Below are 18,767 nucleotides of genomic sequence, written 5' to 3' on the forward strand. Positions count from 1 at the left end.
TTTTTTTTAAAACATATTTTTTAAAAACTTGGTCAACTTTGGGGCGCCACCTCCGCTAAACGGTGGGTGATAGACATATGCTGTCGGGAAATAAATAGTAGGAAATATAGTCCTCTTCATATTTCTATTAAAGAAATTTTTTGCAAAACGTACAGGAAGCGTTACGTTTCGCAAAAACCACAAATTACCCCCTTTAAAGGGATGAAAAGGGGTTTCCGGGGTGAAATTTTTTAAGAAAAAGTTAGTCTCATAATAAGCACCCCTTAATATATCAGAAAAAAAAATAAAACCGGACTTGTGTCCATTTTACGAGCTTCAACCTCTGTTTCCTACACTATAATCGATTTCTAGTGAATAAGTATTAACATAAAAGACAGTTTGTTGAAATGTCAAAAATAACGAGAATGCCGATTAAAGTGCAATTAAATGTACTATAAATAACATTAGTCCAATCATTTGCATCACAGTTTTGATATTCTTGACACCACTCTAAGCTTGCAGGGCGTTTGACTCTGGAGATAGATGGACAACTCAATGGCCTTCGACTGTGGAGATTGGCTTCATGGAGACGATTTATTACAGTATCACGGACTATGGTTACAAGTGTGCCTGCTGCAAATCGCTACCTAATCAATTCAGGTAGGAAGGTACTGTAATTGTTGGTTGTCTTCTAGAGGTTAACACTAAAATTCGATATTAAGCTGCAGTTGTAACGCGCTCACGTCCTGGATGGCGTTCCGCTGGACTTCCAGTGTCACAAAAACGCCACCACAATCTATTTATAACAAAAGACTAAGTTTTCAATCTAATAGCACCAGTGGCGACGCGTGACTTTTTCTAAAGTTTTACCAAAACCAGATGTAAAAAAATCTTATTTAAAAAAAATGTTTTGAACCTCCCAAATATAAGTTTTTGTTTTCAAGCCTGTGGGATAAAATTAAACAAATCGTTATTCCCAAATTATATGTATGTAATTATGTATATGTAACAGGTATAACAATAAATAATAAACAAACTAAACATATTATTCTACCATAAAATTAACATAAAAAAGAACAAGTAGGAAAAACAACAGATTTTGAAAACTATTGTTTATATTTTAATTCTTCCAAATTCAATAATATGATTTTTTTTCTTTAAAATAATATATAAAAAAATATACAAGTAGAATGACTTTTCAAGTAGTTGATCAATTACGCAATACGTAGCAACACTCTTCCATGTTTAAATGCACGCATGGCCGCTAGGGCATCCCTGCCATTTCGTTCGTTGCAATCCGTAACTGCACGCCGGGGTTTGTCCTGGTTGGGTCAGAGAGAGCAGCATATGTGCCTCCTGATGAGAGACTAATAAGTTTCGAAACCGGTAGAGGTGCTTGCTGCACTCTCTGATTGAATTAGAATATGATGCGGCTGTACTTTCGTGTTGCAACGAAATTGAAAATGGTTATTCATTTTTGATCTATTTATAACACTTTGGGAGACTCTTATGCGCTCTGCTACATTAGTTTCCCGCTTGTCACCTTCAAGAAGACCTACAGCCCTATTCATCTCATCCAAAGTTAAATGTCGCTGCATGATAAAAAACCATATTTTCAATACACTTACTAAACAAGAACTTTATATCACGAACAAAATCGAAACTACAAGAATATTTCCTGCAGTATACAAACCCTAGTTTTTTCCTCTTCTGTTAAAAACGTCAAATATTCGTTATCACTTTTGTTGTTTTGTTTTACCCACAAAAATGTACATGATGAGCAACTATACAAATTCAATTGAAATTAAACGACCACATAAATTTATTTTTATTAATTTTATTATGTTATAAAAATATCCCTAGACTTTTTCGATGTGTGTATCAACATTCAGACTTTTCTTTATCTAAAACACGTTTATTTATTAAAATCAAATAATGCCTAATATCCAAATGTCCATTTCTTACTTCTATTTCTCCTTTGCTTTCCTTTTTCGTTTGGATTAAAGATAGGTAATCTAAATTTGCCTTTTCGAACTCCATTTCTAGTTCTTTCTCTTTATTGTGTAAAGTTTTGACATTACAAGACTTAACTAACAATTCTTGATTTCGATCGTCATATTCGCCTGGTCCAGTTTTGTTATTCAGTTTTTAGAGTATATTCGCGCCGCGTATATTGTATTATTGTATGACGTATGACCCTGTGAGAAGTTAATTCGTCCCTCTCTTTGTCTCATCCCCATTCGGTATTGTCTATCATAAGTTTCTGGAACCCTACTTTTACATCCTTGTCTCTCTCGACATTGTCTCTTTCTACTTGGGCCTTTCTTCTTAATTTCTGTTATTTTCGTTCTATCACAAATTGTATGACTTCGCTCGAATTTAAATTAGTTCCATTTCTCTCTGTTTTCTCTCTTTTATCTCCAGTTTAGATGACTTTCCGGTTTTTCCATCGGTACTTTGGTCTCACTCTCTGGCTCGAATTCGTTGATTTCAATTACTTATAATATTTTCTTTATTTTATTTTTACTTTTATGGTAATTTTATAAAAATACAATTTACACTAGTAGCGTAGAAGTGTACTTCATTGTAAGTTTTTTTTACTACATTATTTGTAGTGAGAAATATTAACAATTTTACGATGGTTATCAGTCTTTTATTTATATTATATTTAGACCAGTAAGGATCTGTTCAGATTCATGAATGGCATTCAGATTTTTGCGGATGAAGTTGGGTGATAACTTCGTTAATAATAATTGATTTATGCTCCTTCTCAAATATGCCCGGAATATTAATAAAAAAAAATAAAATATTTAAAAATTTCAAAAAATTTCGTTTTTTTTTCTATTTTTTTGCTTATAACTTTAAAACGATTCATTTTGGAACAAAGTCGTATAGGAATAAAACAAAGATAATTAAATTTTCTATCAGATGCGATTGATTAAAAATGTCTTAATTTATCACCCTTGCTGCAAAATAGCAATAAATACAAAATAAGGGGGCAAAACAAGCCTGTCCTTATTCAATGATTTTCCATCACTTAGGTTACACTTGGAACCTTCCTAATTTGCTTAGAAAATTTCACCAAATTTCATTAAAATTGACTTACTAGATTTTGAATAATAATTTTGCAATCTAAACTTTTTTTAAAAAATTAAAATTTTGCACAACAAAAACCAGAACTTACAAAGATTTGTCAATTTTTTACATATAAAGAAGCACTCCACCTATCTAATGCACTTTACAGAATTGAAATCGGATTGTTTAAGCAGCCTCAGCAATGTTTTAAAGTTATAAACAATTTTGGGCTTATTAACAAATTAGTCCTGTGGCCAGGAGGGGGTTCTACGGGCTCCTTTATTTAGATGGACTTACCCAAGATTTTTATGTATTTTGTGACCCGTAGAACACGATTTTTTTGGGTAACAGTTGATCCGGATGTCGATAAGATTTTTATAAACAAAGAACTTGAGGAATTACATAACATCGATTTTTCGCAAAATAAAACATTTTTTTGTATTTTTTGGGTAATTCTAAGCAAAAAATGTTCGTACAAGTTTTTTTTGTAGGATGCATAGTTTTTGAGATAAACGCAGTGGAACTTTCAAAAATTCGAAAAATTGAAATTTTTGAACGCGAATAACTTTTGATTAAAAAATAAAATAGCAATTCTGCTGACAGCATTTGAAAGTTTACGTCAAAATATACCGGTTTTAATTATTTGCATTGCTAAAAATTAATTTTTTTATTATTAAACAAAGCTATTTGTTTAAAAGCCAAAAAATTGTTTATAAGTTTAAAACATTGCTGAGGCCCCTTAAATAATCCGATTTTAATTCTGTAAAATGTATTAGATAGGTAGATCACCTCTATGTATGTAAAAAAATTAGACAACTTTTAAATGGTCTACTTTTTGTTCAGAAAGATTTTAAAAAAATTGAACTTTTTTAAAAACATTTAGATTGCAAATTTATTATGCAAAATCTATTAGGTCGATTTTAATGAAATTTGGTACACGTTTTAAATATGTTACAAAGAATTTCATAAGCGAATTACTAAGGTTCTAAGTGCCACCAAAGTGGTTAAAAACATTGAATAACAACAGGCGTATTTTGCCCCCTTATTTTGTATTTATTGCTATATTGCAAAAAAGGTAATATGTTAAGACATTTTTGACAACAAGTCGTATATCATACAAAATTCAATTATCTTTATTTTATTTCTTTACGACTTTGTTCCAAAACGAATAGTTTTAAAGTTATAAGCAAAGAAAGCAGAAAAAATCGACGTTTTTCTAAATTTTTAAATATTTTAATTTTTTTATTAATGTTCCGGGCATATTTGAGAAGGAGCATAAGTCAATTATTATTACTGAAAGTGTCACCTAACTTTATCTGCAAAAATCCGAATGCCACCTCTCACATCCAAAAATAGACGTTTTTTCACAGATCCTTACTGGTCTAATTATTTAATCAAAAATTTGATACGCTACTGTCTTATGTCTCAATATAAATCATCTTTCCTAATACAACTAACTCATCATCAGACAAAATTTATAGCTTGAAAATAAAATTTTATTTTATAATTCGTCTAGCTATCTAAGTACTGAATTCATACCTGATTTATTTAACATTTTTTTTACGATTTCGATAATATGTTGACATTGTTTTGGTGTATAATTATCTATTTTTGTGTTTATTGAATTTTTGTTGTTGTGAAATATTTATTTATGGTCAGGTAGACACCAGACGACAACACTGTTGTAAATAAATGTAAAAATATTAATTTTAATCGAATATTATCTGTGAATATGTAATTTACTATTATTAGAGACGTTCCAAGTGAACTATTAAAAAAACTATAAAAAAGTGTATAATAACAAGATAACAAAGAGCAGTCCTTAGGTAATCAATAACATCAACAAAATATATTGTACAATAATCGATATAGTTGTTATGACACATGGTAAATATTCCACAATAAGTACCCAGTACCCTTCCAGACTAAGACCCGCCACCGGTGTTCAATTGCAGCAAAGCATTGTTGAGCCACTAAAATCAGCCAGAAACTCGAAAGTGGCTCGTCTGTAGTCGTTCATTTAAAACAATGCTTTGCTGACTGGAGGCAGTATGAAAGGGTACTACAGTCGAACCCGCTTATTAGAGTACCGCTTATAGGAATATCCCGGTTTAAGGAATATAATTTTGAGGTCCCGAAACGTTTCCATTTACTCCTTAATAAATTTAACCGCGTATAGAAATACGTTTTAGTAAAATAGTACCGCTTAATAGAATGAATTTCAAGTAACCAAAAACATTTTATGTACAATTTCCCACAAATGTAAATAATTTCTGGTTTATAGGACCTGTCGATAATAAATATTTTATTACTTACTTTATTATGGGCACCAATTCTACCCTCCGCTAAACATTTACCGATCATAAAGTAGGTACTTTTTAAATTGTGTAAATATTCTTATTGCTCACCCACCACCCACGTCGTTGTCTGTTTAGATTTTTAGAAACAGTTAATTTAATTTAGAAACAGTTAAACCGCTTGTATCATATAATATCCGCTTTATATGTAGTATTTATAAGAAGTTTTCTGGAGGGTAAAACCAATGTCAATTTTTTAATTATTATATTTTAGAGCAACAAGTGACTAATATTTTATGTAACAACAAAAAATTAGTCTCAGATTACCGATTATTTTTCCAGAAAAAAAGTAAGTCTGTTGTATGTATGTTAATAAGAAAATATGTATACCTATATCTACATATTGCATACATTTCATACTTATTTATGTATTCCTGTGCAGATGATGTAGTTTGGTGTTTTAATAAAATAAGTAATAGTTCAGGTACTGTAATTATTGAGATAAAAAGAAATAAAACTATATACATATGTACATGACGTATGTATGTACATGTACATACATACATACTATGTATTACATGTACATACATAGTATGTACAATATGTACATGTACAAAGTGTGTTGTGCTATTATGACGTATATTCGGTACATTTATTTCTACTAGCCACCACTGATCGGTTATTAGAATATCCCGGTTATAGGAATATTTTTGCTTGGCACGAAGGCTATTCCAATAAGCGGGTTCGACTGTAATTGTACCCTCCAAACTTAACAACTGAGTAGTTGAATGTGACACTGGCAAAGACACAATAATAGCCAGAAAAATGTGAATATCCACCAATACCCTACACCCTACACCTTATACCAGGGATGACGAACCTTTTTTGATGTCAGTGCTACAAAGCTATAAAAATTGCTTTTTAAATAGGTAACGTGCCACAATAAAATTTCAATCGAAATGTTAGTTATGGTGTGTTCCACGAATATACGACTGTTTTGGATTATCGCGACAACGAATATTTTAGTGTGCAACATAAGAAGTACGGAAGTATTTTTCTCTAATAATTACTCCAATAAACAACAATATAATTTTCAATTTATTTTCGCTCTTCATATTTTGCACAGTAAAATATTCGTTGTCACGATAATCCAAGAGGGTCGTATATTCGTGGAATGTGGTATAGGTGAAACTATACGTAAGTATAATTAACGGGGGTATGGTTTGAAATCAACATTTTAGGAACATATTTGAGAATTTTAACTATTTAGAATGGGAAATAAGCCACAATATTATTAAAAAATGATTTTTATTAACGTTTCGACGCCCAAATCGGGTGCCGTTGTCAAAATACAAAATACTATTAATATAAACAAAAATGTTGTTGCTTAGTAAAAAAATTCTTCTAATAATTTATTTAATTTGACTCATTTATATCGGCAATTCAGATACATATGATACATTTTAAAGTAGAAGACTTTAAAATGATATTGCCAATATTTATGAGTTGCGTTCCTGGGACGACTTTACTGAAAGATAGTTCATTCGATTACATGAAATCAACCCCAACTCAAGAATATCCGTCACAAAAAAATCATAGCATGTGATCTGTCTTTAAAAAGACAACCACATGCAACGGTGACATTAAAATTCTCGCGTTAGAGATTTCATAGTAAATCACGAGGGAAAACCAGGAAAAACCTCGTGATACTATCCCGACATCGTAAGTATTTGGTCTTACATTTAATTTACTCTCAAAATTAATACCAAATTCTGACTTTACTATAATTTTGTTTAAATTATAAATAATATCAATAATACATGGGTATATAAGTAATACTAAAATATAAAATATGTACTAACTCGACTATTGACTTACTAATTGTGGTATTTTCTTTCTATTGACTTCCTCTTTCAGTATGGGTATCCACATCCTACTGCATTCCACCGAGGAATTTGCGACACAATTGGTTTCGTTTAGCATAATTAGAGCCGCTTCTTTGATTTTTCTCTTTTTACTATCTGTTTCTTTCAGGACTATACTTGAATCTCTCCACTGAACTCTATGTTCATTATCCCATGCGTGTTGACATATTTGAGATCTCTAACGCGAGAATTTTAATGTCACCGTTGCATGTGGTTGTCTTTTTAAAGACAGATCACATGCTATGATTTTTTTGTGACGGATATTCTTGAGTTGGGGTTGATTTCATGTAATCGAATGAACTATCTTTCAGTAAAGTCGTCCCAGGAACGCAACTCATAAATATTGGCAATATCATTTTAAAGTCTTCTACTTTAAAATGTATCATATGTATCTGAATTGCCGATATAAATGAGTCAAATTAAATAAATTATTAGAAGAATTTTTTTACTAAGCAACAACATTTTCGTTTATATTAATAGTATTTTGTATTTTGACAACGGCACCCGATTTGGGCGTCGAAACGTTAATAAAAATCATTTTTTAATAATATTGTGGCTTATTTCCCATTCTAAATAGTTAAAATTGTAAAAATGCCACAAGAAAATAGCTTCAGAACAACATTTGAGAATTTGTTTTGAAACTATGGTAGAATTATTTTATTTTTATATTAAATATACATATTCAGTACAATTCAAAGAACATTAAAAAAAGTCAAGCCTAAATATTGAAAAATAAGCCAATGGTGGCAAATTTTACAACTGTGACACAAAAAAAATTGGATTTTGCGGTGATAACTCCTGATCATTAGATCATGTGAAACAAAAATTTCAAAAATATTTTACTAGCTGATGAGTTTCTCCAAATACTATTGACTGTAATACATCCAACTCCCACAGAAATTTGGAAGCACGTTGCCACTAGCGCGCTAGCGCCACTGTCGGCTTGAAGTAAAACTACGTTTTGAAAACGTAAAATTTGACGTAAACATTCAAATTTAATTTTATAAATTTTTGAATAACGAGCTAATTTTGCTAAATTAATTTAAAATAAAAATAGTTCAAACACTTAATACAAAAACAATAATAAAGCAATTTTATAAATAAATGTAAGGTTAGATTGCTCTGGTTATCACCGCACACTATATTGTTTGCTTCCTCAAATGTAATGGGAAATGTCAAGAGTTGTATGTATTACAGTCAATAGTATTTGGTTTCTCAAAGTAACGCTGTTGAGTTTTTTTAGTTTTAACGATTTTTGAGTTTTTTGTATCACTCAGAAGTAAAAAACTGAAATTTCTTGTAAAAAAGTGTGAAAGTCAACATATATTTATTATGGTTAAATAAAAAATAAGGATACAACAAAAAATATTTCAACAGCGCTACCTCACGAAATGTCTAAAGAAAATATGTGCAAAATTTAAGGTGAATCGGTCAAGTAGTTTTTGAGTTACAATGTCCACCGCCTTTGAGAAAAGCAGTTTTGAAAAAAAAAACGCGTTTAAAGTTTTGACAACTTTTATTTTAAATTGCTTTTTTGTCTGTCAAATCGTGAGGTGACGCACACCGGAATATGTTTTTGACTGGCGGAGTAATTTACAAAAAAAAAAGAGGAACAGTTGTTGAACGTTTCTCACTACGCTCAAGAGCACTGGCGAGAAGCTTCTGCACAGCGAGTCGAAGGTAGGGACATCCAACTTGCTGTATTTCCGGTAATTTTGCTCCGATAAATCTGACATTTTCAGAGAGTATTTATTCATGAGGTTATGTACTTTCATTTCAAATAATAAAAAATAAAATTGATTATTTCATTCATAGGAGATTCTGACCAATAGAAAGCTACAGAAGTAAAAATTAAAGTGATTATTTTTAATGATTTTAATATTTTAACTTCCAATCGTATAGTAAGATTTTTGATCACGTGTTTAATTCTGTCCAATCAGATTATTATTATACTGGGAATAATGTACTATAGATAGGGCTTTTCATCGATTGTCATTTGTTTCGAGCTTCTGTCATATGTTGTATAATCTGTGTATAATATTATTATATGACATATGTATTATTATACGACAGTTGTATAATCTGTGTATAATATTAATATACACGGATTATACAACATATGACAGAAGCTCGAAACAAGTGACTGTGAATGAAAAGCCCTGTTATTCCCAGTATAATAATAATCTGATTGGAGAGAGTTTTGAGAACTGTCACATTTGACTTGCATCACAGCCTCCTTGCATACAATCCGTTCACTTTGACAAGTTGAAAAATGTGTGTCACATTAATTGAGAATAATGTCACTGACTGTTTTTATAATAAAGACTTGAATTTTATATGTAAGTATTAAAAAATAATCTTACGAATATCACACGACAGTAAGAATAAATAAGCCAATAATGCTTCATTTTTTCTCAAATTTGTTGTCATTGGGTAATAGCCACTGGAGCCCTGCGGGCTCTCGTGTCTATTGCCAGACAACAAATTTTCGAAAAACTGTCGCATTATTGTCAATTTATTCTCACTCTCTTGTGATATTATACCTGATTATTTCATTCATAGGAGATTCTGACCAATAGAAAGCTACATAAAAATTAAAGTGATAATTTTTGATAATATCCCGTCGTCAAGTATATTACGTCAGATGCCCTTCGTTTCTACGAAAAAATACATTCAGTGACATTAATGACAATTACTGTTTTAAAAGTTATAAAAGTGATGACTTTCAACCGTCATATATTTATAACAACTGTGTGTTTAACTGTAGTAATTTGTACTTACATAAATAAATTACAATAAAATTTTGGTTTTGAACAGTTTTATTCCTGATATAATCGCAGCAAATTGCACTCGATCTCTAAAATTATTATCGAATTGTTGCCCTCGTGACACTTTGACATAATTTCACTCCCCTTCGGGCCGTGAAATTAAAACTGTCAAAGTGTCACTCGGGAAAAATTCGATAATTTTATTGCTCTTGTGTAATTACTACTGAAAATTTCAAAATTTTCAAACCATGCCCCCCTCCCTTAAATAAGCAATTCGTTTTTAAACAGTTTTTTATGAATCAATGTTTTACAAAAAGCAATATGCTAGAAACAAAATTTATGTTAAACATAATTGTTTCCAATGTGATTTTTGTTGCTGTACACAAGATGATAAAGATTTAATATCTGGTTCATATTTAATTAATTTCAACAGTACGCATGCAGAGCTAGACTCCTCAGTAATTCTATTTCTATATTTATTTTTTATAAAATTAAATTCGGAAAATAGAGATTCACATTCCCACCTTGATGAAAATATGTATTGATAAAATTGCCTTTGCTAATATTTTTAAACCATTAAACGTGTCAGGAATTGTGATTCCATGTAGTTTCATCTTCTGCAATTTTATTTATTTTTATCCAATAACACAGCCCAACAAAAAAAAATTTTGTCTTGCTGCCGAAAAAAAAATCAACTGATTTTAGTTAATTCATCTGTGCTGATTCCAAAAATACAAACCTTTTCTTTGTATCAGCTCTAGTTTTCGAGGTATAACATACTTATCAAATACTTAAATATTCTTACATTTCTGTATATTCCACCACTATAATTGCATTATGTTTATAAACAAACTTAACAAATTCTAAGACAAATGGGCAAATGAACAAAAGGGCCTATTTTGGTGTTCATTTAGGAGATCAAGATAAATCCTGAGCTCTACATGTAGTGTGCAAAACTTGTATTGAAAACTTGCGACAGTGGACGAAAGGACAACGAAAATGTTTAAATTTGGTTTTCCAATGGTATCGAGGGAACCCAAAAATCATTTTGACGATTGCTATTTCTGTCTTGTGAATATAAAGGGCATTAATCGCAACAATCGACATACGTGAACATATCCTAACCTGGATTCAGCAATAAGACCAATTCCACATCCGCTTGAACAGATACCCATTCCAATATTTAGCAGTCTACCTATGTTACCAGAGGATAATGACGAAACGTTATTTGACGAACTGCAGACTAATAGATTTGAGGAAGACGACAGTAATTTTGAAGGGGATTCAACACGTCCTGAGCGCTTTACTCAGGAAGAGCTAAGCGATCTTATCAGAAATTTGAACCTTCCAAAGGATTCTTCCGAGTTGCTTACCTCCAGACTAAAAGAAAAGAATGTTCTTCACCCAGACTACCGTAATAGAGATAAAAATTTTTTTGCCTTTTTTTCTCAGCAATATGATATGGTTTTTTAAACGACTGTTAGAAAAAATGGGTGTATCGGAGTATACACCAGATCACTGGCGTCTTTTTATCGACAGTTCCAAACGAAGTTTAAAGTGTGCCCTTCTACATAATGGCAACAAATATGGAAGTATACCAATTGGGCATTAGAGTGGAATAAATGCTCAACAATTTTAACAAACACGGTTGTCATATGAGTATTAAAATTCATTATCTCCACAGCCACTTAGACCGTTTCCCAGAAAATCTTCACCAAGATATCAAAAAGATGGAAGAGGGGTATCAGGGAGATGGGGCTATCACATGATGGCGGATTACTTCTGGATTCTTCAAAGGGACCGTCCTTTTAAAGCCTTTGCAAGAAAATCATATTATAAAAGGAAGTTTTTAGGTGACGCCGAATAATACATTTTTGTTGCGACGCTGCCGGTTAGGTTAGATGAAAAGTTAAGTTTTTTGGCAGATATGTGTGATGATTTTTGTAAGTACATTATTGTACAATAAATATCTTACTTTTTATTCGTATTTGGTTTATTTCATGGGTAGCAGCACTACATATATGTAAGTAGTGCTGCGTTAAATTACCCTATATATGTTAGCAATGTGATATGTTGTCGTATTTTCTGAAAACGATCTGATGGAAGATGGAACAAATCTGGTGGCATTTTTGGATTCAGCAGACCAAAATTACCTAGAAACAGTAAAAAAATTTCCGGCAGCAAACTGTGTGTTTACCAGTGTAATCGATAACTTCTAAATCATTTCTGAAATCAACAAATTTTTGTTTCCATATGGTACTTGACTGAAATTCAACAAATTCCATTTCTAATTTATTAAAATTTAACCACTCAAAGAATATTTTAATTCTAGTAAAAGGATAACTTATAAAAAACAATAATTTTGTTTTTGTGCGTGCCATCAAAATTTTTAAACGTGCGACTTGTAGCACGCCTGCCATTGGTTCGCCATCCCTGATACAAATATACAATCATACGAGAGCTGCACAAGACCAAGACAAGACATTAAAAGGTTTTATGGCCATCTAGAAGAAACAAGAAGAAACTATTAGCGCTACTCCCAATTTTGAACCAGTCAAAATCCCAGAAGATTTTAACGTTAAACTAGGATCATCTAACGAAAATATTGAAGGAGTATTGGTCAATGGACTGGAATGGAGAAATGTGAGGGGTGAGTGTCTTGTGGAGTTCTGTGTAGAACATCATCTTGCAATTACAAACACATTTTATCAGCACTACCTACGAAGATTGTACACATGGCGTATCCCAGATGGACGAAAAAGAAATCAAATATATTACATTCTGATAAGAACAAGATATTTATCCTCAGCCATTAACTGTAATGCCCGTGCACATATTTGGAAGTGATCATCAACTCCTAGTATTAAACATCCGACTTCATTTTAAAGTCGATAAAGGAAGATTTCTAAGAAGAATCGTGTCCCTAACCTCCTTAAAAATCATAGAATTCCGACAAGACTTAGAATCAAATCTTTATTAGATCAAGTAGATAGTGATACTGAAAATACTTGGATCTCAAAGATAAAATAATTGTTAGTGCTAAAGACAAAGGTAATGCCGCAAAGACAAAATCAAGTAATCCAGTAGTCTTCCAATATGCAGAGAAATAGAAGAACATGGTTGTCGGAATGAACCAAGAAATGTATTTCAGAAAGTCAAATTCCTTACCAGAAAATTTAAACCTCAAACGTGGTCTGTGATGGAATACAAAATATTGCCAACAGATGTAATACAAAATATTGCCATGGAACTGTGCAGGTCACATAGGAAGAATGGAAGATAACCGTTAAACTAAGCGAATTGTTGAATGGAGACCAAGAGCAAATAAGAGAAGTAGAGGCAGACCTCAAACCAGATGGATTGACGACATCAAGCGAATAGCTGGTCACTAATGGAAAAAACAATGAACAGAGATGAACGCACACACCTAACGGAGGCTTACATTCGACGATGGATGGAATAGTTGTTAATGATGATGATGATGATATTCACTAGCGTGCCAGATAATGTATTAAACCCCATGTAATGAACGTATTTATATGTAATAATGCTATATTACTAACCGCTACAAAATTTTGGATCCATATCTCCTACTATTATGAGTGTCGTCAATCTTCTCCTTGACAATGCCCGACCCATGTGTGTAGTTCACATAGTTTAAGGTATCTTGTTCTTCTTCGACACTACAGCCCAAATTGAGCCTTGGCCTTCTTTATTTTTTGCCCCCACCCTTGCTTGTCTGTGGCTGCTCTTCTCCATACACGGACTCCTAAAAGGGCTTGTGCGTCGCTGTTTACTGTGTCTTCCCAGCGCTTTCTTGGCTTTCCACCGGTCTCTTTTCCTGCATTCTAGCATTCAGTGCTCTTTTTGGTAGTCATCCTCTCCCATTATTATCACATGCCCGGCCCATTGCAATCTTTGTATTCTAATGAAGTCTGACAGGGGTGTTTCCTTATAGAGTTGATAAAGCTCGTTGTTGTATCGACTTCTGAAGATTCCGTTTTCCCTCACAGGTCCTAGTATTATTCTCCTCAGTACTTTCCTTTCGAATGTGTCGAGTTTGTTTTTGGATGTTTCTTTCAGGACTCAGGCTTCACTGCCATAGCATGTTATTGGTCGAATTAAGGTTTTATAGATTCTCATCTTTGTTTTTCGGTGGACACTTTTAGACCGAAATATATGGGAGAGGGCAAAATAAGCTCTGTTTGCCTGCATTATTCTCTTCCGTTTTCTCCATCTTCTGATCCGTCGGCATATATTTCTACTCCCAGGTATGTAAACTTTCTAACCGTTTCAATGCCATCTTCATGGATAATGTTTTGTGGGGCTATATTTCTTCTCGTCTGAGTCATTATTTTTGTTTTTTCTGTGTTAATTTCCAGACCTAGCATTTTTGTTTGTGTCTTTAACTCTGCGTATGTAACGTCAGTTAAACCGTTCGGTTGGTCAGTAGGTTTCCTCGTCCAGTTTGCAGTTGCCTAACCGCATACTCCAGTGCCAGGTTAAACAATGTTGGGGCCAGCCCATATCCCTACTTTAGCCCCTGCGAAATTTTGAAAAAGTCTGTCCGGTGGTTTTGTATTCGTACACATGCCTGAGTTTCGTCCATTATGGCCTTAATGAGTCTTATTAGCTTGTGTGGTATTGCCAATTCAGCCAATATAATATAGTATAGTTTGTTCCTTTTGATTGAGTCGTATGCCTGTTTGAAGTCTACAAACACGTTGTGAACATCAATATCGTGTTCCCATGATTTGCACAAGATCTGTTTAACTGTAAATATTTGATCCAGTGTCGATCTTCCCCGTAGGAAGCCCGTCTTTTAAGGTATGCTTGGTCGTATATTGTAATAAGTTTTTGAACATCTGCTTTCTACTTGTTCTTGTGCCGTCTTCTAGCGAAGGTTGGCGATCACTTTTTTAAACGCTTCTCTGTCTTTTGCAACGTGAAATATCTGTTCAACACTGAGGTTAGTCCAATCTCTGTTATTCCTCAGCCAAGAATTCTTCTTTCTTCCCAAGCCTTTTTCCCCTCTATTCTTCCTTGCATGATTGATCCTTGTGTAGCAGATAGTATTTATCATTACGAAGTATGTAGCCCAGATTCGATGTTTTTCTTATTTTAATTGTGTTCATAAGCTTTCTGCCATGTCCAATTCTTCTTAACACTTCTTCGTTTGAGACTTTTGCAGTCCAAGGAATTTTCATAATACGCCTATATAGCCACATTTCGAATGCCTCCAATTTTTTTACGGATTGGGTTTTAGAGTCCAAGCTTCTACCCCATATAGTAGTTGTGACCAAACATAACATTCAACAAACCTCAATCTAATGTCAGTACTCAATTTCTTATTTGTAAACATTGACTTGTATTTTATAAATTCTTTTCGAGCTATTTCTATTCTGACCTTTATCTCCTTATCTTGATGTAATTGTGAGTTTATAATTGCTCCGAGGTATTTATACTTCTCGATCCTCTCTTCATCTGCTTTACAGTTCCGATTTATCATGTTTTTGTTTCATTGAAACATTCACCAAAAGGCGTCGATTCAATTCAGACACAGACGTAAAGTTTGCCAGCGAAGAATAGTTTTGCAAATATAAATAAGTTTTTTTTGTCAGTAGGATATTGCTAGATTGGTTAAACTGTGGGACTAATTTCCATCTATACTACGTCAATTGCCAAGATACGCTCGATATTACAATTTCCGACGCCTGATCGGTGGGTATCTGGGTATGTCACGTCATCGTATCTTGTCATTGGTTAGAAATTAATCTCATTAATCAATTAATCATGTGACGTCGAGATTATCTTGGGAATGAACGCAGTATAGCAGAAATAAAAAAAATTAAAAAATCTAAAATTAAAAACTCACCTTAAAAGCGGTTCTAAATTTCTTTGACATGATGTGGTACAGTACTGGATTTACTGTTGTGGATATAAAGTAAAGCAGGCCAGACACATACATCAAATATAAATAAAAGTCAGAGAACATTTCTTGAGTTTCGATAGAAGCTGTGGATAAGTAAACTGCCAGCAGCCGTTGAGCGTGGAAAGGCGCCCAGCAAATGAAAAAAGCAGCTACAACAGCAACTGAAAAAAAAAGAAATGAAAATCAATTACTGTCTCACTTAAAATTTTTGTATTTAAATAACAATATTACTTTTTTATAAATTAGTAGTTATCGAAAACCCATCGTAAAATATAGCACATCTAATCTTATTTTATTTACTATTTTTTCTGGGAATAAGCCACAGGTTTAGTTTAAAATATGTTTATTTTGACGTTTCGATTTTTAATTCGGAAATCATTCTTTTATACAATAAGGACATAGCTTCGACAGAATCTTATTTAAACGCAAATGGTGTGGATCGTTTAAAAATTTGACAATTCCAAACACATAATTTGTCCAACATTCAACTATGGCCAATATGGCAAGATGTTATGTACGGTATATGGTAGTAACAAAGCACTAAAGGAAATGGGAATACCAGAAAAAATTAATCTCATCAAAGAACTCTATAGTGCTACAAAACGCCAATAGTACCTACTACACAACGGTATAACATTTGACTCAATAACTGTGCTAAACGAAGTAAAATATGGCTATGTTTTATCCTCCCTACTATTTAACATTGTACCTGACTCTAACAAAATATACTAACAAAAGTTAACTCTAATAGATGAACTTATTAATAAACAGATTGGAAGATCTAGATTACGCTGATAATAGATGTCTCTCAGCTTAGTACATATTGTTTAATTTTTCAGATGTCAAAAATAATCTTATAGTTTTTGCTGTATGATTTCAATAATTCTCATCCTCAATTTTAAACTACTCCAACCCTTCCTAATAATTCCTATTACTGTCTCACTCAACTCTCTACCTACCGACAGACAATTATAGTCCAGGGCGCATCTGTTTTGAGATGGACTTTGAGAGGTGACTCAATTTTTTTTGCAGAAATTGCTTGAAAATAACTCAAATAATAATATTTGAGTTATCCTCCCACTCAAAATGGTCCGGAACATTGTTTAAATAATCAAAATGTCAAAGTATGAAGGAAAAATTCGATTTTGTTATTGGTTTTTTGATTATAACTTCAAAACTATTCATTTCTGAGAAAAGTTGTACTGACATAAAAGTTGGGTAATTAAATTTCCTACAATACAGAATTGGTTAAAAATTTAAAAAATAGTCACCCTTGTTGCAAAATAGCAATAATTGCAAAAAAAAACCATACAAAAACAAGTATTCGCATTTTACGTTTTTCAACCATTTACGCTACACTTAGGACCTTCATATTTTACCCAGAAAAACATCATGATGTAGTAAAACAACATTGTAAATTTCATTAAGATCGCTTAAATAGATTTTGCAAAATGAATTTTGCAATCCAGCTTTCGCAAAAAAATTCATAGCAAATATTCAAAATAAAGCAGATAGCAAAATTTTTTTTTGCTTATTGAAGTGTACTGTACCATTCATTTGCAATTTGCAAAATTAAAATCGATTAAGATTAAAAAGGGTTCAAGGCAGGTTTTGTTTATATTCGATTCAGAGTTGGTCTACCAATCTAAAGTTGGACTAAAATCGATTAATTACCACGGCGTCAGGAAATTTTTTAAATAAACATTTTTTTAGATAAAATCTTTATCTAATATATTATTTTCTTATTTTATATTTTGTTGTATTTTAATTCCACAAAAATCAAACTAATATTGTTATTGTTTGTGAAATTTTGTTTAAACAATTGCATATGTTTAAAAATAATAAACTTTTATTCTCTAAGTGAAAATATATGAACAAAAAATATTTTTGCTAAAAAAAGTGTTATTTCAAAAGATAGAGTATATGTGTTTTTATTTTGCAATAAACAAATATATTTATTTAATCGAAATGTAATAAAACTTAAAATGTATCAATCATTAGCAAAGGTCATTGGAATGCCCAATCAGAGCAAACTATCTGCTCTCCTGCGCGTAGTACCAATAATTAATGTTTATTTAAAAACATTTCTGACGCCGTGGTAGTTAATCGATTTTAATTTTGCAAATTACAAATGAAAGTTACAGTACACTTCTATGCGCAAAAAAATTTCAACTTGCTATCTACTTTATTTTCAGTGCTTTAACATTTTGAAAAAATGATTTTTTTTTGCGAAAGGTGGATTGCAAAATTTATTTTGCAAAATGTATTGAACCGATCTTAATGAAATTTAAAGTATTGTTTTATTGTATCATAAAGTTCTTTCGTGTGAAATATGAAGGTCCTAACTGTAGCATAAATAGTTGAAAAACGTAAAATGCGAATACTTGTTTTTGTATGGTTTTTTCGCAATTATTGCTATTTTGCAACAAGGATGACTATTTTTTAAATTTTTAACCAATTCTATATTGTAGGAAATTTAATTACGCAACTTTTATGTCTGTACAACTTTTATCGGAAATGAATACTTTTAAAGTTATAATCAAAAAACGAAGAAAAAAATCGAATTTTTCCTTCATTTTTTGACATTTTAATTATTTAAACAATGTTCCGGACCTTTTTGAGAGGGAGGATAACTCAAATATTATTATTTGAGTTATTTTCAAGCAATTTCTGCAAAAAAATTTGAGTCACCTCTCAACGTCCAAATGTACTAATATTTTTACAGATGCGCCCTGGTCTATTATTGCTGAGACGAATTCACGCGCGAATCTATCTCGGCCTCTATTGAGTG

General features: G+C 32.0%; 1 protein-coding gene across 1 annotated transcript in view; it reads right to left on the reverse strand.

The window, feature by feature from the left end:
• The window catches only part of LOC126888000 (pyrokinin-1 receptor-like), a 335,880-nt gene that overhangs the window by 44,929 nt on the left and 272,184 nt on the right, over positions 1 to 18,767 (reverse strand). Inside the window, exon 3 of the mRNA XM_050655990.1 lies at positions 15,920 to 16,137. Within this exon, the coding sequence (XP_050511947.1) occupies positions 15,920 to 16,137 (218 nt within the window). The remainder of the gene's footprint in view (positions 1 to 15,919; positions 16,138 to 18,767) is intronic.

Source organism: Diabrotica virgifera, chromosome 7 (genome assembly GCF_917563875.1).
Source record: "Diabrotica virgifera virgifera chromosome 7, PGI_DIABVI_V3a".
In the NCBI taxonomy this organism is placed as follows: domain Eukaryota; kingdom Metazoa; phylum Arthropoda; class Insecta; order Coleoptera; family Chrysomelidae; genus Diabrotica; species Diabrotica virgifera.